The following is a 22,917-nucleotide window of genomic DNA, read 5'->3' on the forward strand; positions in this document are numbered from 1 at the left end:
ATTCAAAAGAGATGTTGAGGTGCTGGAATGTGTCCAGAGAAGGGCAACAAAGGTGGTGAGGGGCCTGGAGCAGAGCCCTGTGAGGAGAGGCTGAGGGAGCTGGGGTTGTGCAGCCTGCAGCAGAGGAGGCTCAGGGCAGAGCTCATTGCTGCCTGCAGCTGCCTGCAGGGAGGCTGTAGCCAGGTGGGGTTGGGCTCTTCTGCCAGGCAAGCAGCAATAGAACAAGGGGACACAGTCTCAAGTTGTTCCAGGGGAGGTCTAGGCTGGATGTTAGGAGGATTTTTTTCACAGCAAGAGTGATTGGCATTGGAATGAGCTGCTCAGGGAGATGGTGAAGTTGCTGTCCCTGGAGGTGCTCAAGCAAAGCCTGGATGAAGCACTTAGTGCCATAGTGTAGTTGTTTGGCTAGGGCTGGGTGCTAGGTTGGCCTGGATGATTTTGAAAGTCTCTTCCAATCTGGTTGATTCTATTCTGTTCTAATCTATTCTATCCTAATCTATCCTACTCTATTCTATCCTATCCTATTCTATTCTACTCTACTCCTATTCTGTCCTATCCCTATCCTACTCTAATCTACTCTATCCTATGATTCCATGCATACACATTCACTCTGTAGCATGTTCCATCAAAGTATTTCAAACTAAGAAGGTTACAGATAAACACTAGGTTTAAATGTTTCACAGGAGGTGTTGCAATCATCTAAACAAAGCACAAAACAAGGCTTTTTTTTTTTTTTGGGGGGGGAGGGAAGGAAAAGAAGGCCAAGTATATTTTACTTATTCTTACTCACTTTAACCTACACCTAACTTAGTAAATAAATGAATATAAAATCATAGCATATGGCCTTGCTCTGACTAAACCCCTGAAACCTAACTATGTGTATATATAGATATATATGTGTGTGTATGCTATGATTCTGTGACATTCTGTGATTCTATTCTATGTTTCTCTCTATATATTTCTGCTAATAAGAATCTAAACCCCACAGATGATTTTTATGTCGCATCCATTTGTGCCTGTGTCTTAGCTTGCCTGAATTGCACGGCACACAGTCACATCAAATAACTCAAGGAGCTATTTTAATTACAAGCCTCATGTTAAAGACTAATTACCTGTTTTCTCCCTTAAGAAACAGCAAAATCATTTTTCGGGATTAAAAGCCTGGGGGACTCTTTTCATATAACATCTCTGTGGGGCAATCATGATAGACGTAGGAAACTGATAAATTTTGGTCATGGTGAGCTGAGCAGATGCCAGTGGAGCTGTTCTCTGTCTGCCTCCCAGCAATGAGTCCATCTCTTCATATCTCCAGAAGTTATTGGGCACAGACTGGAAGCCCTCCAGACACGTACAGGTTTGGCTGTGGTACCCTAGCTCAGCTGTTAGGCACAGCCTTTTCCAGGTCACTGTTTAAGATCTTAACCCATCTCAAAGTGTTTGCCAAGATGCACATTTGGGGCTAGAGGTGAGAATTTAAATGTAGTGTGCTGCTTTGGGCTGGAAAAGAGTTAAATTTTCTTCTCAGTGGCTATATAGTAGGCTACATTTTGGATTTGTGCTGGGAACAGTGTTGATAATACAGGGATGTTTTCCTGGGAGATCTGGAGACCCTTATAGTAAAGAAGTTCCCCCTTGTATTGAGGTGGAACCTCCTGTGCTGTGGCTTACATCCATTGCTCCTGATCCTATCACAGGGAGCAAGTAAGAGGAGTGGGGAAGTGACTCTGTGGCCACTTGCCACAATACCTAGAATCACATGGGCTGCCACACTGAATCCTTGGCCAAGGAAAGGAGCAGAAACAGCTCTTGGACATCCCACCTACATGTGTATTGAGGCCTGTTCACATTTTAAGTTAGGTACCTGACTGGGCTGTCATCATTGTCTGGATCTCTAGCAGTTACCATGCCCACCACTGAGCCACTCACAGCCTCTTCAGCAATCTCCATCACGTAGTTTTCCAAGGTGAAGACTGGAGGTTCATCAGCATCTTCCACGTCGATTTTGACAATGGTTTTGTCTTCAAATGGTTCTGCTTCCAGAAAGCGCTCATCAGTGTGCCTGTTCACAACTTTGGCTTGAATGCTGTGTCTCCTCTTGCTCTCATAATCCACTCTCTGTTAAGAAAGAGAGAGATGTGGGTTTGAAGAGTGATGTGGATTTGACTTGAATGCAGTTGTGATGGTTTGGGTGTTACCTAAAACCCCCAAACACCCTGGAGGTGTTCAAGCAAAGCCTGGATGAGGCACTTAGTGCCATGGTCTGGTTGATTGGCCAGGGCTGGGTGCTAGGTTGGACTTGCTGAGCTTGGAGCTCTCTGCCAACCTGCTTGATTCTCTGATTCTCTCTAAAATCCAATTAGAAAACAAACCAACCAAATGACTCCATTTATTGCATCCAGGATCCTGTATTTCACTGGAGACTCAGACTCTCTCATCATTTCAGATGATGGCCTCAGTGACCCTGAAATCTTCCTGTGTGCTTCTAAAACCAATCACAAAGAATCAAAGCCTCTTACATATCTTAATACATGAGCTGCTGTATTTTTGAGTGTATTTAGTGTTTGTTTGTTTGTTTCAAAGTTATGTCCTAATAAAATCTCCACTGTCAATCTAAGACTGTGCCACAACCTAGCATCAGTTAACAGGAAGTGTTGGGAACTAGGAAATATCATGTGCAAAATATCCATGAAGGTACAGGATGCATGGAAGAGGTTTTCTCACTACGAGATGCACTGTGTTGCACAGCTAGGGATAACATTAAGATACTTCAATCAGTGCATCCAGCAGGATTGGAGAAGTGGCCAACCAGCAAACCAAAGAACAGGAAGAGAAATATGTTTCCTTTTATCCCCTTGATACACCAAATCAAAAATCCTGAAGAAGGAAGGGGAAAAAAACTAATAGGATCCAAAGAAGTGAGCCCTTTTTAAACTGGCAGCTTGCCTGAGGAGTCCTCTTTCCAGTTGTGATGGTTTGGGTGTTACCTGCCCCCCACACTTTGGAATATCATCCAGACTAAGCTGGCACAATCTACAAGCAGATAGTCACAGTATCTACAGCTACAGACAGCAATATACAAGTTAAAAGGTAATACAGAAGCACAACAGCCCTCCTAGAAACCTGAGTCCCCAGGAGGGGCTCCCAACCACCCTTCCACCTTCTCCCACCCCTCTACCTTACCCCAGACTTTGCCTTACAGTCAAAGGTGAGTTTGGAGGATTGGCCAGAGGAGTTAGGAAGCAGAAGGATTAGTCACACAGATGGCAGGTTAGGTTAAAGAGAAGTTCATGCAGCCCCAAGAGACAGAGAGCTATTCCCTTATCTATGTGTGTGCTCTTGTTTTTATACACCTCAGCAAGCCTATGAGTGCAGCAGACATCACCTTTGTTTCCATTTCACAGCCTAGAATCCAATTCTTCTCACCAAAACATTCTAGCTAGGCTCAAACTAGCACAGTTAGTCACACAGATGGCAGGTTAGGTAAGAGAGAAGTCCATGCAGCCCCAAGAGACAGAGAGCTACTCCCTTATCTATGTTCTTGTTCTTGTTCTTATATGTCTCAGCAAGCCTATGAGTGCAGCAGACATCACCTTTGTTTCCTTTTCACAGCCTAGCATCTAATTCTTCTCACCAAAACATTCTAGCTAGGCTCACACTAGCACAGCAGCATTGGAAGGTTTCTGAGATCTCACCTTTTTCAGTAAGATAATTCCCTCTTGGGTCTCATTGTCAGTAATGATGTCAAAGAAATCCAAGCTGTCTCCTTCAATGGAATAGTTCATGGCTGCGTTCTCGCCGACGTCTGCATCTTCTGCAGAGACTCTGCCCACAGTGGTGCCCACAGGAGCCTCTTCAGAGATACTCATAGAGTAGAGTTCTAAAGAACAAAAAATTACTGCCACAACTCTGGTGACCCAAGGCTCTCAGAAGCTTGTGTCAGGGAAATGGATCGAATACAGCAATGGTCAGACCCTGGGAGCAGAGGATGACAATCGTTCTGCTCCCCAGTCTGCTCTTAGCCTCACTTCAGCAGTGAACAAAAAGCTGAGTAGAACCAAGGAAAATCACTTCCCAACTGCATGTCACCACTCCTTCCTGGCAGCCCAGCTAGCAGCTCCTGTGTCTGCTACAAACTCCCTGGACTGTGAAGGTTGCACTGTTTGCTGAAAAGTTTGTGCAATCTCTCTGCAAAGAATAAAAAAAAAAAGGGGGGGAGGACAAAAAAGGTGAGGAAAAATGATACTAAATGAGTCTGGTGTTGTTCAGTGTCTTCATCAATGACATTGACAAGGGGATGGAGTCTGCCCAGCAAGTTTGCTGATGACACCAAACTGGGAAGCTTGGCTGAGACAGATGAAGGCTGTGCTGCCATCCAGAGAGACCTAGACAGACTGAGGGCTGGGCACAGAGGAACCAAATGAGGTTCAATGAGGGCAAGTGCAGAGTTCTGCACCTGGGAAGGGATAATAAACTGCACCAATACAGGCTGGGAGGTGATCTGCTGGAGAGCAGCCCTGTGGAGAGGCATCTGGGAGCCCTGGTGGATGACATCCATGGGACAGCATATAATACACCAGAGAAATGCTGGGATGTATTAAGAAGAGTCTCTTCAGCAGATCAAGGGAGGTTCTCCTCCCCTCTACTTTGCCCTGGTGAGACTTCAGCTTAAGTACTGTGTTCAGTCCTGGGCTCCCTGGTTTAAGAGGGATGGGGAGCAACTCAAGAGAGTCCAGTGGAGGGCTAGAAGGCTGATTAGGGACTGGAACAGTGCCTGAGGAGGAGAGGCTGAAGCACCTGGGGCTGCTTAGTCTGGAGAAGAGAAGGCTGAGAGGGGATTTAATAAATGTCTATAAAAATCTGAGGGCTGGGGGTCAGGAGGCAGTGGGGACAGGCTCTGCTCACTGCTCCCTGGGATAGGATAAGGAGCACTGGATGTAAGTTACAGTACAGGAGGTTCCAGCTCAACACAAGGGGAACCTATTTCCTGTAAGGGTCCCAGAGCACTGGCACAGGCTGCCCAGAGAGGTTGTGGGGTCTCCTTCTGTGGAGCCTTTCAAGACCTGTCTGGATGTGTTCCTGTGTGATCTGTGCTAGATTGTGTGGTCCTGCTGTGTCAGGGATGTTTGGCTCAATGATCTCCTTGGGTCCCCTCCAACCCCTGACATCCTGTGAGCCTGTAAATATCCCATTGCTAAGATTTAGGCTGAGGTAGAGCAAACTCTAAGCAAAACAGTTTAGCAAGTCGTTTCTCTCCAAAGCCTAGCCATGAAGCCAGCAGGTCTGAGGGCTTTTGTAAGGACAAGTTTTCCTCTTCATTTTTGAGCTTTAAGTCTGTGTGATGAAAGTAAAAATAATACCCAATCCTGTTGTGAAAAGATCTGTCACTGTCCAAATTTCCTCAAGACCTCAACTCCTGGAAGTAGCCTAAACTCACCTTGTTGAAACTTAGGTGGGTTGTCATTGACATCTGACAGGTAGATGGTAACAGTGGCTGTTGCTGAAAGTGCCTCTGCTTGCCCAACCATATCTTGGGCTTGGATGATGACAAAGTACTGATCTGCTGTTTCTCTGTCCATTCCAGAAGCCATTCTGATGACCCCTAAAAAGTAAAAGTAGAAGAAAATAGCATCTAATAGTCTCATTTGTTTCAGCCAACATCTGTCCATGTAGTATGGGTGTAAAATGCATCATTTGAGGCAGTTATGGAGTTGCATTCTAGATCACAGAATCACAGAATCAAGCAGGTTGGAAGAGAGCTCCAAACTCATCCAGTCCAACCTAGCACCCAGCCCTGGCCAATCAACCAGACCATGGCACTAAGTGCCCCAGCCAGGCTTTGCTTCAACACCTCCAGGGATGGTGACTCCACCAACTCCCTGGGCAGCCCATTCCAATGCCAATCACTCTCTCTGACAACAACTTCCTCCTAACATCCATTCTAGAGCTCCCCTGGCACAACTTGAGTCTGTGTCCCCTTGTTCTATTGCTGTTTGCCTGGGAGAAAAGACCAAGCCCCACCTAGCTACAACCTTCCCTCAGGTAGTTGTTGACAGCAATGATGTCCCCCCTGAGCCTCCTCTTCTCCAGGCTAAACACTTAGTGCCATGGTCTGGTTGATTGCACAGGGCTGGGTGCTAGTTTGGCCTGGATGAGCTTGGAGGTCTCTTCCGACTTGGTTGAGTCTATGATTCTGTGATCTCAAAGTACAGAGTGACAGCAGCTGATCTTTGTGTTGAACTGAACAAAGGCATTTTTGCTTGCATGCACTTTGAGTTTGAGAATGCTTTCAAGGTGCAAGGCCATGTGCAGTACCTGTCTTTGGCTCCACAGAGAAATAGGGCTGTCCCTGAAGGAGGCTGTAAAGCAGACGGGCGTTATTCCCATAAGAAGGATCATCTCCATCTGTAGCTGTTACCTGTATAACAGAAGTATCTCAAGGAAAACAAAAGATAACAAAAGGAGCAATGTTTATCATCTACTTGTAGAAATCATCCCTTAATTACAAACCATAAACTTTTCCCAAAGCCTTTTAACAGATGAGCAAAGAGTAGTGATAATTTACAGGAGTGAATTCCACCTTCCAAAGGTTGTTGCTAAAAAGGGAAGTTATTTGTTTGGCATTCACATCATCAGTTCAAATGAAAATGAAGTGTGTGTGACTTCTCAGCACTGCATTTATGTTGCTTGATGTGCTACACAGCTGATGATGCCTTTCCTCCTAATTTCTGAGCAGCAAATTGTTTCTCCTCCCTTTGTATATTCATCAGAGGATTTTATGGGACTTTCCCCTGACAGTAAGAAAACACAGAGACTTTAGCAGCAAAAGGCCCACTGGTGATAAGGAAATGTATTGTTTGCAAGCAAAGCAGTCAAGAAGTATAACAAGCACAAATCCTGCAGTGCAGCCCTGAGGAGAAGGACTTGGGGATGCTGCTGGAGGAGAAGCTCAGCAGGAGCCAGCAGTGTGCACTTGCAGCCCTGAAAGCTAAGTAGAGCCTGGGCTGCAGCAGCAGCAGTGTGGGCAGCAGGGCCAGGGAGGGGATTCTCCCCCACTGCTGTGCTCTGCTGAGACCCCACCTGGAGTCCTGCATCCAGTTCTGGAGCCCCTGGGACAATAGGGATGTGGAGATGCTGGAGAGTGTCCAGAGCAGGGCCAGGAGGATGCTGAGAGGCTGCAACAGCTCTGCTGTGAGCACAGACTGAAAGAGTTCAGTCTGGAGCAGAGGAGATCCCAGATGACCTTCTTGTGGCCTTCCAGGAACTGAAGGGGGCCTCCAAATAGCTCTGGAGGGACTTTTTAGGCTGTCAGGGAGTGAGAGGACTGGGAGGAATGGAGCAAAGCTGGAGGTGGGGAGAGTCAGGCTGGAGGTGAGGAGGAAGATGTTGAGCAGGAGAGTGGTGAGAGGCTGGAATGGGATGCCCAGGGAGATGGTTGAGGCCCCATGGCTGGAGGTGTTTGAGGCCAGGCTGGCTGAGGCTGTGTGCAGCCTGCTCTAGGGTAGGGTGTCCCTGGGCACGTCAGTGGGGTTGGAACTGGCTGCTCCTTGTGGTGCCTTCCAACCCTGACTGATTCTATGATTCATTTTTCTAACTAGAACTTAAAACACATAGAAACATTACAGACTGATCTATTACTGCATCTGACCCTTAACCATTCCATCAGCTGTACTGCATTTGTACAAGTTTAATAGTTAAATGGAAACCATTTCATGTAAAATGATAGCAAATGCCTGAGGGAAAGCCCAAGTCCTATGTTCTCAGAAGAGAGTCCATTTGCTGGCACACTTTTCATTTGCTGTGACACTTGCATAGGAAATCCTAATGAAATTCAATATTGGAGAGAAAAGAGAGCTAAGGAAGAAGTAAAACATATTCTGATTAGTTGGTGTATTAGGATATATATTTACTGGCATTTGTAGAACCATAGAATCAGTCAGGGTTGGAAGGGACCACAAGGATCATTCAGTTCCAACCCTCTTGCCATGGCAGGGACACCCTACCCTAGATCAGGCTGCCCACAGCCTCATCCAGCCTGGCCTTAAACACCTCCAGGGATAAGGCTACCACCACCTCCCTGGGCAACCCATGCCAGCCTCTCACCACTCTCATGCTTAACAACTTCCTCCTCATGTCCAGTCTGAATTTACCCTCCTCCAGCTTTGCTCCATTGCCCCCAGTCCTCTCACTCCCTGACAGCCTAAGAAGTTCCTCCACAGCTATTTGGAGGCCCCCTTCAGTTCCTGGAAGGCCACAAGAAGGTCACCTGGGAGCCTCCTCTGCTCCAGACTGAACTCTTTCAGTCTGCCCTCACAGCAGAGCTCCTGCAGCCCTCTGAGCATCCTTTGGCCCTTCTCTGAACACACTCCAGCATCTCCACATCCTTCTTGTAATGGGGGCTCCAGAAGTGGATGCAGTACTCCAGGTGGGGTCACTCTCTGCTAGTAAACCATGACAAGCAGTAAGAGGAGTTTGTCCATAGTTATCCTGGCCTTAAACACCTCCAGGGACATTGTGCTTAACTTAAGCTAGAAATATCTATGCCTATTTTCTGCTTCTCTGTTCTGGTTTGGGTTGGAGCGTTTTTTTCTGAGGCTCTCTGAGGTGAGTGCCTGGCTGTGAATTATCCTCTCCTTGCTTTCTTAGTTGCACACAAAATGTTTACCGAGTCTGAACTGTTTTCCCAAGTACTTCACACGCTCCCTGAGCTTGTTTTCTGTGAGGAAATTGCTAAGAGCTCTCAGGTCTAGCATCAGTGAGTTGAATTGCTGCTAGAGAATTCTGAAAGCTAAGGCCAAGTCTCTCTATTGCACTGTGTCATTTGAAAGCAGTCTGGTGTAGATCCCTTGCTATACAAGAGGATGTTGTATTTTACCAGGGGAGAAGCACTGATTTACTAACCTATCATGGTGCATGCTAAACATTTTGGTTGGCTACTGTGAGGTTAGACATTTCCTTGCAAGTATTTATTCTTTGGGATGCACAGTGAAAAGTTGTTTGGCTGCAGAAATGCAGCTCCTACCCTTCAAGAACATGTGGAGAAGGACTTGAGGGTACTGACAGCCAAAAAGCTGGATATGAGATGCCAATGTCTGCTTCAGTCCTGAACAGCAGCCACAGCCTCAGCTTTATCCCAATTGGTATGGACAGCAGGTTGAGTGAGCGGGTTCTGCCCCTCTGTTCCTCTCTAGTGAGACCCCACCTGCAGTGCAAACAGGAGTAGTGTCTTAGTGTCTCCAAACTAGAGTGAGTTAACGAGATGCAAAGGCTGGAAGTGACCTCTGAAAAAGCAGCAGAAGGGAGTCTGTAGCCAGGTGGGGTTGGGCTCTTCTGCCAGGCAAGCAGCAACAGAACAAGGGGGGACAGCCTCAAGTTGTGCTCGGGGAGATCTAGGCTGGATGTTAGGAGGAAGTTGTTGGCAGAGAGAGTGATTGGCATTGGAATGGGCTGCCCAGGGAGGTGGTGGAGTCACCATCCCTGGAGGTTTTCAAGTGGAGACTGGATGAGGCATTTAGTGCCATGGTCTGGTTGATTGGATGGGGCTGAGTGCTAGGTTTGGACTGTCTGAGCTTGGAGGTCTCTTCCAACCTGCTTGATTCTATGATTCTATGATACAGGAAGGCTGGGGAGGGACTATTTACATGCTCTTGTAATGACAGGATGGGGAGTAATAGCTTTAAACTGGCAGAGGAGAGATTCAAACTTGGAAGTCTCAGCTCCCTCAGCCTCTCCTAACAGGGCTGTGTTCCAGGCCCCTCACCAGCTTCATCACCCTTCTCTGGACACATTCCAGCACCTCAACATCTCTTTTGAATTGAGGAGCCCAGAACTGGACACAGCACTCAAGGTGTGGCCTGACCAGTGTTGAGGACAGTGGAAAAATAACCTCCCTTGTCCTGCTGGCCACATTGTTCCTGAGCCAGCCCAGGATGCCATTGGCTCTGCTGCCCACTTGGGCACTGCTGCCTCCTTTTCAGCTCCTTTCTACCAGCACCCCCAGCTCCCATATTTCAAATGACAATGCTATGTTTTTAAAACAAGTAGCAGTTTCACCTTCCAATCATTCTGGGGAAGCCAGATCTGCCTAGGTTTGAGCCAAGCATCTATCCAGTTCTGTCACAGGACTTGGATACAGGCAGGCACCTAAATATTTAATGTTAAGCAGAGGTACACACAACCTTTACTTCAAGCCTTGGCAAATTACCAAGCCTGTCAAATAGTTTGCTTTCTGCTCATGAAAGACAGTCTATAAAATATGCTATTAAGATTTTATATCAACACAGCTACCTTAAGAAAAAGGAAAGAATTAAAAAGAGAGCTGGGGAAATAGTTTGGTTCACAGTGTGTGGTACCTGCGGGTGACATCTCTGGCACAGTGACTACATAAGGTCCATCCAAGAACTGTGGTGCATTGTCATTGATATCTCGAACCTTGATAATAAATTCTGATTCAGGTTCAACTGGAAGCTGTGTTTTCCTGCTGATTGCTTGAGCTCTCAGCACATAGAAAGGTTTCTTCTCTCGATCCAGCTTCTGCTTCACGTAAATTTTGCCGCTGTATTCGTTGATGCTAAAAATGGTTTCAGCTCCCTCCCCGGTCAAAATGTATTTTAGGTTGCCATCCTGCTTCTCTAAGTCTGATTTCAGCTGCAAGTGCAAAACAAAAAGAAACAAGTCGCATTTTGAGAGGAACTGAGCTTTGGGGTATTCGTTTTAAGCTTCGTGTGTCTGTGTTCTACAGAGAGCCCTGTCACTAGTCAGCCTTTTTGGGTAGTACTACTTAAAGAGGGCACTGTCACACTTTCAGCTCACTTAAAAGCATTGAAACAGCAGACATAGAATCACAGAATCAACCAGGTTGGAAGAGACCTCGAAGATCATCCAGTCCAACCTATCCCCCAGCCCTATCCAGTCAACCAGACCAACTAGACATATAAATAGATGGTAAACCTGGACAAAAGGATGCTTCAGCCACTCTGAAACAAGGACAACAAGTATTGGGTTCTCCTTAAGACTGACTCTCTAGTGGGTCATGATACATTGCTAAAGTTGTCTTGCTCATTTTGGAGGCTCATTTGCTGTTTTGTGTGGCAATAACACACTGAGCATCTCTGAGGTCTTTGAGACTTTATTCAACAACCCTTAGAGCAATTAGGATAATTGGGGAACTTGAGTAGCAGGAACAGTGTGGGCAGGAGGACAAGGGAGGACATTCTGTCTCTGTACTCAACACTGGTCAGGCCACACCTTGAGTGCTGTGTCCAGTTCTGGGCTCCTCAATTCAAGAGAGATGTTGAGATACTGGAGTGTGTCCAGAGAAGGGAGATGAAGCTGGTGAGGGGCCTGGAGCACAGCCCTGTGAGGAGAGGCTGAGGGAGCTGAGACTGTTTAGCCTAGAGAAGAGGAGGCTCAGGGGGGACCTCACTGCTGTCTACAACTACCTAAAAGGAAACTGTAGCCAGGTGAGTTTGATCACTTCTGCCAGGCAAGCAGCAACAGAACAAGGGGACACAGTCTCAAGTTGTGCCAGAGGAGCTCTAGGCTGGATGTTAGGAGGAAGTTCTTGCCAGCAAGGGTGATTGGCATTGGAATGGGCTGCCCAGGGAGGTGGGGGAGTCACATCCCTGAAGGTGCTCAAGAGGAGACTGGATGGGGCACTTAGTGCCATGGTCTAGTTGATTGGACAGGGCTGGTTGACACGTTGGATTGGATGATCTTGGAGGCCTCTTCCAAACTAATGGATTCTATGATTCTGTGATTCTATGAAGAGAGATTGAGAGCCTTGGTAATGTTTAGTCTGGAGAAGAAAAGACCCAGAGGAGATATTACCAACGTAAACTCATATCTGAGGAGTGGAGGTCAAGTGGATGGAGCCAATCTCTTTTTGGTGGTGTGCAGCAATAAGACAAGGAGCAGCAGCTACAAACTGCAACATAAAAGTTTCCACCTCAGCATGAGGAGAAACTTCTTAGTGGTGATGGTGACAGAGCCCTGGAACAGGCTGCCCAGAAAGGTTATGAAGTCTCCTTCTCTGGAGAGACTTTGAAAATCCTCCTAGATGTGTTCCTGTGTGAACTACCCTGGGTCATCCTGCTTGAGCAGGGAGGTTGGATCTCTGGAGGTGCCTTTTCACCTCTAATATTCTGTGCTTCTGTGAGTGTATCTACTTCAGTCCACTGCTTTATCATCTTCCACAACCTTCCCCTAAAAAATGATGCTCAGGTCATTAAACATTATGCAAAGTTTTATTGCTAGAAGTGCACAAATATCCTTTGTAAGTTTTACATACATTTTTGTGCTCAGCAAAACTCCATGTAAATATGAGAGATGGTGCTCTCTTGCTGCTGAAATATTAAAGAGAGGAGATAAAAAGCCACTCTGTGGTTTAAGCCTCTGTTATTTATTCTGAAATAAATTGATGGATGCTTTCCATTTCCTCTCAGGATGATCTGCATCCTTTGTTGTCTTGCTAAGATGAACTTTATGATAATGATTCCTCTGATGAAGCTGAACCCTGGAGACCACTGCAGTCCAAATGCATTTGTTCCTGCCAGCAAAACTGTTAGCAATGTGTAACTGTACTGTTTTAATAACAATATCAATTTAATTTCTTAACATGTCAGGCTTCCAGAGTTGAATTTCATGGAAATAATAATTTCCCTTGTGGCATTAATTCTTTACATTGTTTTATTTACTTTGGATTTAGAACAAAAGATGTCAACATCTCTACAAGACTGGATTAGGATGAGATTTAACAAGGCCAAGTGCAGGGTCCTACACTTTGGCCACAACAACCTCAAGCAGCACTACAGGCTGGGGACAGAGTGGCTGAGAGCAGGCAGGCAGAGAGGGCCCTGAGGGTGCTGGAAGAGAGGAGCTGAAGAGGAGGAAGCAGTGTGCCCAGGTGGCCAAGAGAGCCAATGTCATCCTGGGCTGGCTCAGGAACAGTGTGGGAGCAGGACAAGGGAGGTTCTTCTGCCCCTGTGCTCAGCACTGCTCAGGCCACCCCTTGAGCGTTGTGTCCAGTTCTGGGCTCCTCCACTGCAGAGAGATGTTGCAGTACTGGAAGGTGTCCACAGGAGGGCGACAAAGCTGTGAGGGGCCTGGAACACAAACCCTATGAGGAGAGGCTGAGGGAGCTGGGGGTGTGCAGCCTGCAGCAGAGGAGGCTCAGGGCAGAGCTCATTGCTGTCTGCAACTCTCTGAAGGGAGGTTGCAGCCAGGTGGGGTTGGTCTCTGCTGCCAGGCAACCAGCAACAGAACAAGGGGACACAGTGCCTGGAGTTGTGCCAGGGCAGGTCTAGGCTGGATGTTAGGAGGAAGTTCCTAGCAGAGAGAGTGATTGACACTGGAATGGGCTGCCCAGGGAGGTGGTGGAGTTGCCATGCGTGGAAGTGTTAAGAAAAGCCTGGCTGAGACACTTAGTGCCATGGTCTGGTTGATTGGCCAGGACTGAGTGCTAGATTGGACTGGATGATCTTGGAGCTCTCTGCCAACCTGGTCAATTCTATGACTATTCTATGACTATTGAATAAATCAATTAAAAGAAAACTAAAATCTTCACTCTCTTTCTCCTACAATGCAGCAGGTTTAAAGTGCAAATAATGCATCTCCTTGTTGACTTCACTCATCTCACTCTTCTCCTTCATGTTTTTTGACCCTATGGCTAAGTGGAGGATATAAAGCCACAGAATGAGAAAGAAGTAACTATTAGATATAAAGAGCACATTGCCCTGCTGGATCTACTCAATGTATTTTGGAATAGGTTTTGAGGTTGCAAAGATCCTTCTAAGTTTTGCCTGGAACAGTGTCCCTGCATTTGGAAGATTTTCATTGTGCATAATCATTTGCCAGCATCAAATGGGTAGTTTGTTCTGAATGTCAGCAGGACACTGCTCTGATATAAGGGAAAGTTTTGAGTTCATGCTCTTGTCAGAGCATTTAAGCCCCCAAATGAAACAGATTTAATTCCTTTTGGCAGCACAAAAGAGAAAAATTCAAGGCTGGGAAGTTTAGACTCATTAAAGTAGTTGTGTGCAAAACCTAAAGCAGGTTCATCCCTTTATGAATGGCCTGATCGAACCCTCCAATTTGACATCTGCCTAAGGGGCACTACAAGATCTTTTTGATCCATAAATCTTGGTTTCTTTGTCATGAACCCCATGGAATGGGAAATGTGATGAATATCTGGATCTTTAAATGAAGATGAGGTTCAGATGTGATCTCAGAGTGGGAGCTGGGAGCTGCATATCTCTGCCTGGCTGTTTAGCCACAACATGTATTGAACCACTTGGTGCAGAATCATTTATCCCAGGAATAATTCCATGCCCTTGGCTATGAGAGATATCTTAGAGGTGACATTTGCTGAGAGAGTATACTGAAAGTTCTCAGCTTGCTTGTTTTATGAAGTCAGAAGAATAAATGATCTTTTCACTGTAAATAACTGAGAAGAAGAATTTATGTCCTTGCCTTCACAGTCTTCCATTGCAGTGCTGATGGACACATTTCTTTTTCTTATATATCAAGATCAACTGCATCCACTGCTCTAAAATCATCTATCCACCTGGTTATGTCCTCATAAAAGGCTATCAGCTTGGTCAATCATGAACTCCCCTTGGTAAAAGCATGTTGACTGCTCCTAATCATAGAATCAAGCAGGTTGGAAGAGACCTCCAGGATCATCCAGTCCAACCTAGCACCCAGCACTGTCCAGTCAACTAAACCATGGCCCTAAATGCCTCATCCAGGCTTTGCTTGAACACCTCCAGGGATGGCAGCTCCACCACCCCCCTGGGCAGCCCATTCCAATGGAAAATCACTCTCTCTGTGAAGAATTTCCTCCTAACATCCAGCCTAGACCTTGAGACTGTGTCCCCTTGTTCTATTGCTGCTTGCCTGGCAGAAGAGACTGACCCCACCTGCCTACCACCATACATCCATATCTGAGTCCATGTTAAATGAAATCTGAAGGTGGAGCTGTGAATATGACTGCAAAAGAGACAACCTTTGTATTTTTATTGGTTCATCTTCCTTCAGGGCCTTAGTTACTGATAATTTGACTGCTGATCACAGTTCATTTGCATTGCAGTGCATATTCTGCTCGATAAAAAGGCACAGGTAAATGTGTTGGATTAAATAATGATTAGACTGCACTAACTTACTCATAATATGTAATAAAATTTCCCTGTAGTTTGCTTGTGTGAATTATAAGGGCAAGGTTATGAGGTTTTTGTGAAGCTGTATGAAAATCTACAGCTTTTAAAAAGTTTCTTTATGGGAAACTGGTTTCCAGCTCTGGGATAAGTAATAATCATTTAAAACTGAGTCTCTCTACCCCTGTCCTTTCAGAAGTGAGACATCACACTTCCATGGTAGGTACTTTAGAGGGGGCTGTGAAAAAATAATTAATGAGTTTTGAGCACTTCACCCTTTGGGCCCAATTAAATTTAAGTGCTGGTTAATTAGCAGTGAAACTTATTTTGCTTCATTCAACTCGAAAGTGCCTTGAAGAAAAAGCAAACCAGATCTGAAGATGAGAATAGGAAAATAATAATTAATAGTTATAATAACAATAACAACCAAAAAATCAAGTCAGAGAGGGAAAATAGGGAACATACAAAGCCTCATCAAGGCAGTTATCTTAAAGTGCCTTTTTTAAAGGGGGGGTGGGGTGGTGAAAAATAATTGCTCGTTGTGCTAAACCTATGTTAATCTAATGAACCATGCAGATCCCTGTAGTTTCTCAGTGGTAAAAGGACTTAGTATGAATCTGCTTCATCAAAAATTAATGAGGGGTAAATCAGCTGCTACTTAGTGCAACAGAAAAAAATCATGCTAAAGACTGTTTGTAAACTGTGCTGTGCTCAGAATGGCTGCGTTGATGCAGCACCAAAAATAGCACAAGCAAATTGCCAGATGTTGATAAATGAGTCCTTAAATTTCCTTCAGAAGACTGAAAGAAACTTCTCAGCTTGATTGCTTCATCTGCTGTGTATGAAGGTAGTTTTAGGAACTGACTGAATGTGGAGTTTCCTTAACAGCAGACCTAGGTGAAGGCAGGTTCTTGTTGCTGTAATGAATCATGGAATCAAGCAGGTTGGAAGAGACCTGCAAGCTCATCCAGGCCAACCTAGCACCCAGTCCTCTCCAATCAACTAGACCATGGCACTCCAAGATCATCCAGTCCAGCTCTTGGAGTGCTGTGACTCTGAGTCAGGTGACAGGACAGGAAAGATGCTGTGCTGCTCCCTGAGCTGCTTTTTCTTCCTTTCTCAATGTTTCCAGGTCCCTGGAGCTGCTTCATCTTCCAAGTCAAGATTGTAAACTGCTAATCAGAGCATTAAGTCTAGCTTCAATTTGTTCATAGAATCATAGAATCTTAGAATTATAGAATCAAGCAGGTTGAAAGAGAGCTCCAAGCTCATCCAGTCCAACCTAGCACCCAGCCCTAGACAATCAACCAGACCATGGCACTAAGTGCCTCATCCAGGCTTTGCTTCAACACCTCTAAAGACAGCGACTCCACCACCTCCCTGGGCAGCCCATTCCAATGCCAATCACTCTCTCTGCCAACAACTTCCTCCTAACATCCAGCCTAAACCTCCCCTGGCACAACTTGAGTCTGTGTCCCCTTGTTCTGTTGCTGCTTACCTGGCAGAAGAGCCCAACCCCACCTGGCTACAGCCTCCCTTCAGGTAGTTGTAGACAGCAATGAGCTCTGCCCTGAGCCTTGAGGTTCTTAAATCCTTACTTCTCATACCTGTCCAACATAGACCTCTGTTGCTGTCTGTTCCTCTGTCACATAAAGAGGCTCCCACACCCAGCCACGTTTCACTCTTCGCAGCGCTGTGACAGGCTGCTCCGTGTTCGGAGTGCCGCTGTTCCGCGGGCTTGTGGAGCAAGGCCAAGGTTGCACCAGCACCAGGATGAGGGATAGCCACGTGGAACAATTCATGCTGAACCCTTCTTTTAGTCAATTTTCATCTGTGGAAGAGAGGGAAAAACAAACCAAAGAAAGAAGCAGAAGTCAACCAAAAAGCTCTGTGACAAAGCATCACTGTTTCCTTTCCACTGCCACATACTGATCCTGCGCTAATGCGAGAGCTCATCTGCAGTGTTACAACCTCCTCCCCTCCCCAGAAGGAAAGAGCTGAAACAAAGGCTCCTTCTGATGAGCACAGAGATTCTCTTAGACACTCTGCAATGCAAGTCAAGTGCTCAGCTTTCTTTTATGGTTTTCCTTTCCAGGGACTTCTTATTCAACAAAAGGAAAATCACCCTTCAGTTAATTCATCTTGCAAATTAAGCTGGGCAATTGTTTTGTGTAGCCTAGGTGTAATTTGACTGAGGCAATTGTATGCTTCTGCTTAGGGCTCATTTTGAGCTGCAGCCACAGAGCTGCCTGACTGGTGACTGTCTGGCCCTAGTGGCCCTGATGCTTGACAGATGAAACAGAGCAGTGCAGATAATTTTCACAGAATCACAGAATTTCTGAGGTTGGCAAAGCCCTTCAAGCTCATCCAGTCCAATCATCAGGTTCACACTGACAAGTCCTTGGCTAAATCAAATCCCTCAGCACAACATCTAACCACTATGAATTGCTATGGTTGCAAAGGGCCACCAGGAGCATCCAGTCCAACCTTCATCCCAGCAGCCTTCATCACCAGACCATAGCCTCAAGCACCACATCCACTATCCTTTTAGACACCTCCAGGGATGGCAACTCCACCACCTCCCTGGGCAGCCTGTGCCAGTGCCTCACCACCTGCTCAGGAAAGAACTTCCTCCCAACAGCCAACCTAAACCTCCCCTTATGCAACTTGAGGCCATTTCCTCTTGTTTTATCATTAGGAATTTGGGAGAAGAGACCAGCTCCAGCCTCACTACAGCCTCCTTTTAGGTAGTTGTAGAGGGCAATAAGATCCCCTCTCAGTCTCCTCTTCTCCAGACTAAACACCCCCAGCTCCCTCAGCCGCTCCTCACAGGCCATGTTTGCCAGACCTCTCCCCAGCTTCATCACCCTTCTCTGCACTGCTCCAGCACCTCAGTGTCCTCCCTATACTGTGGTGACCAAAACTGGACACAGTACTGGAGGTGTGGTTTCTCATATATATATTTACTAAGAAAAAAAACATAAAGGAGTGATAGTAACGCATCCAGGATTTTAGATGTTAATGTGTCATAGAATCACAGCATCATAGAATCAGTCAGGGTTGGAAGGGACCACAAGGATCATCTCGTTCCAACCCTCCTGCCATGCCCAGGGACACCCTACCCTAGAGCAGGCTGCACACAGCCTCAGCCAGCCTGGCCTTACCTCCAGGGATGAGGCTTCAACCACCTGCCTGGGCAACCCTATTCAGGCTCTCACCACTCTCATGCTGAAGAGCTTCTTCCTAACCTCCAGTCTGAATCGACCCATTTCTATCTTTATTCCATTGCCCTCAGTCCTAGCACTACCTGACAGCCTAAAAAGTCCCTCCCTAGCATTCCTGTAGCACCTTCAGACACTGAAAGGTCACAATAAGATCACCTTGGAGCCTTCTCCTCCCCAGACATGATGTGGAACATGATCTTGTTGCAATGTAATTCACATATATATATTTACTGAGACAAAAATGATGAAGGAGTGATAGTAAAGCACACAAGATTTTAGATGTTAATGTGTCTGTTTCAACTTCTTCACATCTTCTGGGTGTCATCTGTAACTGTGCAAGCTGAGACTTGAATGGAGGGAGTGTAACTCAGGTGCTCTCTTGCTTCAGTTATTTTGCTGAAGCTGCAATACCATTTGTGACAGGGAAAACAAGGCCAGCAAAGCTCAGCTTGGCTCTCTAAATGGAGCTTGAGTGAGGTATAAAAACTCTCCAGGCCTTGCAGAGTCTCTCTGTACAGATGCACTCAATGCTAGGCAGTGATTTGCACAGAACCTGAGCTAGCAAATGGACATTCATTTGATTGCAGTGCATGCCTAAGGGCAGACCACTGCAACAATGAAAACTGAGTAGTCAAAAAGACCTTTCTGAGGAATCATAAAGGAATTTATTGCAATCACTGTCTAAGCAAGGAGAAGGATGTTGAGTGTGGGCCACAGCAAATGCTTCTGACTACCCTCCCCACCCACGGCTGGTTTGGCTGCTTATTCTGACACTGCCTGCCTTGTGTTTTGGGCTTGTGGGGAAGTATTTCATGCAGAGTGAATGTCAGCCCCACACTCCTTATCAAGATCAGCTGGCAGGCAGTGTGTATACATCCACACAGTGAGTATGACTGTGCTGGTCTACTGCTGGGCACCTTTCAGCAGTGCACTTCTCAGTGATCTGAGGGGACTGAGTCCTGCAACAGTGAGTTTGCAGGTGACACCAAGCTAGAAGCAGGTGTTGATCTGTTGGAAGGTAGGAGAGCCCTGCAGAGGGACCTGGCCAGGCTGCATGGGTGGGCAGAGGCCAAGGGGATGAGACTGAACAAGGCCAAGTGCAGGCTTCTGCACTTTGGCCACAACAACCCCAAGCAGTGCTACAGGGCTGAGAGCAGCCAGGAAGAAAGGGACCTGGTGGTGCTGGCAGAGAGGAGCTGCAGAGGAGGCAGCAGTGTGCCCAGGTGGGCAGCAGAGCCAATGGCATCCTGGGCTGGCTCAGGAGCAGTGTGGGCAGCAGGACAAGGGAGGTTCTTCTGCCCCTGTGCTCAGCATTGCTCAGGCCACACCTTGAGTGCTGTGTCCAGTTGTGGGCTCCTCAGTTCAAGAGAGATGTTAAGGTGCTGGAAGGTGTCCAGAGAAGTGCAATAAAGCTGGTGAGGGGCCTGGAACACAAACCCTGTGAGGAGAGGCTGAGGGAGATGGGCTTGTTTAGCCTGGAGAAGAGGAGGCTCAGGGGGGGACCTCATTACTGTCTACAACTACCTGAAGGGAGGTTGTAGCCAGGTGGGGTTGGTCTCTTCTGCCAGACAATCAGCAACAGAACAGGGGGACACAGCCTCAAGTTGTGCCAGGGGAGGTCTAGACTGGATGTCAGGGGGAAGTTGTTGTCAGAGAGAGTGATTGGCATTGGAATGGGCTTCCCAGGGAGGTGGTGGAGTCACCATCCCTGGGGGTGTTGAAAAAAAGCCTGGATGAGGCACTTAGTGCCATGGTCTGGTTGATTGTCTAGGGCTGGGTGCTAGGTTGGACTGGCTGAGCTTGGAGCTCTCTTCCAACCTGCTTGATTCTGTGATTCTATGACTTAAAGAGCTTAATTAATATTTTGGTCCAGGTTGGTGTTTCCTCTTTACTAATTTATTTTACTAGGCTGTGAGACATGGATTCAAGTGTCATGTCTTGGGCAAATTAGAAGGCAATAAATGCTTTCAGATTCCAGCACATTGCACACTTCCATGTGGATAAAGAGAATTTAGCTTGAAAAAAAATAGAGGCTGAGCAAATTCCTGTTAAAGAACTCTTAAAGGTCTGCAATGCAATGAAGACTTGTGTGGATTTCTGGGCTCATCTCTGCTGTGTCAGCCATGCTCAATTGGCCTTTGCTTTCAAGACCTTTCAAAACACATTTACTTCCAATGCCTTCCCACTCACTTGGTGTTGAGACACTGCCTCCAGCCTCTGGTCAGCACATGCTGGCGTTCTTAATACATCCCATTGTTAGATCTCTTGTGAAACAACCACCTTCTGTCTGCTCCACAGACCAGAACTCACTCTCAAAAGCAGCTTGCTTTAAAATATCTGGGGAAGAATTTATTATTTCCTCCTCTTTTTCTGGTCTTTCTGTTAAAATTGGAAATTTCAGTTCAGGGGTTGGGGGGGAAAAGTGTTCACAGTGTTAAAAGTGATTCGGTGGCAGCACTGCTGCCTGTCTCAGCAGCCACTATTGCCTTGTTATTCTCTTGTACTCTGTCCTTCCCTATCCATCAGCTGTCTCTTGTTTTATACTCAAATCTTTGTAAATTAAATGACCTTGTACTCTGTGTTGTAACTACAGCATAGGGCAACAGAAAGGATTGGTAGGAAGGCAGAGCTTTTACGTGCCACACGACCAAATGGGTTTTAATAGAGTGAGCTCTCATTGGAACAAAAACCATCAGAGACTTATCACGACTGATTTCCCAAGGGAGTGAGAGAAATGAGAACCATTGTTCTCCTTCTGACCTGTTCCTCAGGAGGTACATCTCTGTCACTTGCATTGGCTTGCAGTAATAGACTGACACTTAAAATAAGGAGTGGTAGGACTCAGGTAGTGATAGGAATTCAGGTAGTGATAGGACTGGGGGGAATGGAACAAAACTAGAAATGGATAGATTCAGACAAGGGTCATCAAGTTCCAACCCCCCTGCCATCCCCAGGGACAGTCTACCCTAGAGCAGGCTGGCCACAGCCTCATCCAGCCTGGCCTGGAACACTTCCAGGCATGGAGCCTCAACCACCTCCCTGGGCAACCCATTCGAGCCTCTCACCTCTCTCATGCTCAACAACTTCCTCCTCATGTCCAGGCTGAATCTACTCAAGTCCAGCTTTGCTCCATTCTCCTTAGTCCTGGTCCTGTCTCAGGTCACCTCTTCTACAATATCTCTCAACTTATGTTTACCTGCTTTATTTCTTTCTATAACAAGTTTAGTAGTTATTCTTGGTGTAGTTTTAGCTGTCATTTATAGAATCATAGAAGCAAGCAGATTGAAAGAGACCTCCAAGCTCATCCAGCCCAACCTAACACCCAGCCCTAGCCAATCAACCAGACCATGGCACTAAGTGCCCCAGCCAGGCTTTGCTTGAACACCTCCAGGGATGGTGACTCCACCACCTCCCTGGGCAGCCCATTCCAATGCCAATCACTCTCTCTGCCAACAACTTCCTCCTAACATCCAGCCTAGACCTGCCCTAGCACAACTTGAGACTGTGTCTCCTTGTTCTATTGCTGGTTGTCTGGGAGAAGCGCCCAACCTCCACCTGGCTACAGCTTCCCTTCAGGTAGTTGTAGACATTTATGTGCCTACATATTCATATGTTTATTATATTCCCATGATAGCTCTATTTAATATTATTCTTTATGTTTTTATTATATCATATTTATATTGGCTATAAATATTTTCATTAACTCTTTTTCTGACCTTCTGCTCTTTCACACACATTTTCTTTGTTTCAACCAAGTTGGATTGCTGCCCCCAACAATTCTGGCTATCAACATAAGCACCTAAAATGTAATTATACCTTCAGCCAATTAATTAGAGCTCTATCACCAATAGATTGTTGCGCGACTGAAAGCTGCTGCTTAACTGTGGGAAGTGTCTTGTGTAGCACAGGTCTTGATGTGATGTTTGACCAAATTATTTGGACTGGGAGTGCATATTAACACAGGACAGCTGCGTGGTCCCTGCCAGTCACCCAGCACTTCTCATACACAGAGAGTAATTGCTCTAAATTCCACTTCATTCTAATTGCTGCATTATTTCCTTCGTTCTGTAGCTCTGCTGTTGTATCATTAAGGAAGGACTTCCAACTCTTATATGGAATTGAAAGTGTAATTATCTGTCAGTTAGACATAGTCAAAATAGCTTTTGAGAGAAATTAATTTGTTAGTTTGATTAGGGCCTTTAAGTCTGTGGATTTTAATTAGTGTGGAGCCGACAGAGTGGGAATCCTGGGACTCCTGTTGTTCTGTAATGATTTACTGATTGTCTTTCCAGGTAGCATACTGACTGAGCCCAGTTATTTTAGCAGGACAACTCTGGTGCTGTAATAAAATTCCAGATGACAGACCCCTGAGTCTTAGAATCAGTCAGGGTTGGAAGGGACAACAAGGATGATCTACTTCCAAGACCCCTTCCATGGGCAGGGACACCCTACCCTAGAGCAGGCTGCACACAGCCTCAGCCAGTCTGGCCTTAAACACCTCCAGGAATAAGGCTTCCACCACCTTCCTGGGCAACCCATTCCAG

General features: G+C 46.2%; 1 protein-coding gene across 8 annotated transcripts in view; it reads right to left on the reverse strand.

Annotated features, from left to right (window-relative positions):
- LOC135178899 (cadherin-19-like) overlaps window positions 1-22,917 on the reverse strand; it is a 149,062-nt gene that overhangs the window by 73,841 nt on the left and 52,304 nt on the right. For all 8 annotated transcript variants that reach the window (XM_064150293.1, XM_064150294.1, XM_064150291.1 and 5 more), the window contains exons 2-7: window positions 16,757-16,980; window positions 10,350-10,644; window positions 6,313-6,432; window positions 5,435-5,599; window positions 3,693-3,877; window positions 1,858-2,115 (exon numbers count right to left, since the gene is read on the reverse strand). In XM_064150293.1, the coding sequence (XP_064006363.1) occupies window positions 1,858-2,115; window positions 3,693-3,877; window positions 5,435-5,599; window positions 6,313-6,432; window positions 10,350-10,644; window positions 16,757-16,951 (1,218 nt within the window). In that variant the 5' untranslated portion in view covers window positions 16,952-16,980. The remainder of the gene's footprint in view (window positions 1-1,857; window positions 2,116-3,692; window positions 3,878-5,434; window positions 5,600-6,312; window positions 6,433-10,349; window positions 10,645-16,756; window positions 16,981-22,917) is intronic.

The sequence above is a fragment of the Pogoniulus pusillus genome, chromosome 10 (genome assembly GCF_015220805.1).
Source record: "Pogoniulus pusillus isolate bPogPus1 chromosome 10, bPogPus1.pri, whole genome shotgun sequence".
Taxonomy (NCBI): Eukaryota; Metazoa; Chordata; class Aves; order Piciformes; family Lybiidae; genus Pogoniulus; species Pogoniulus pusillus.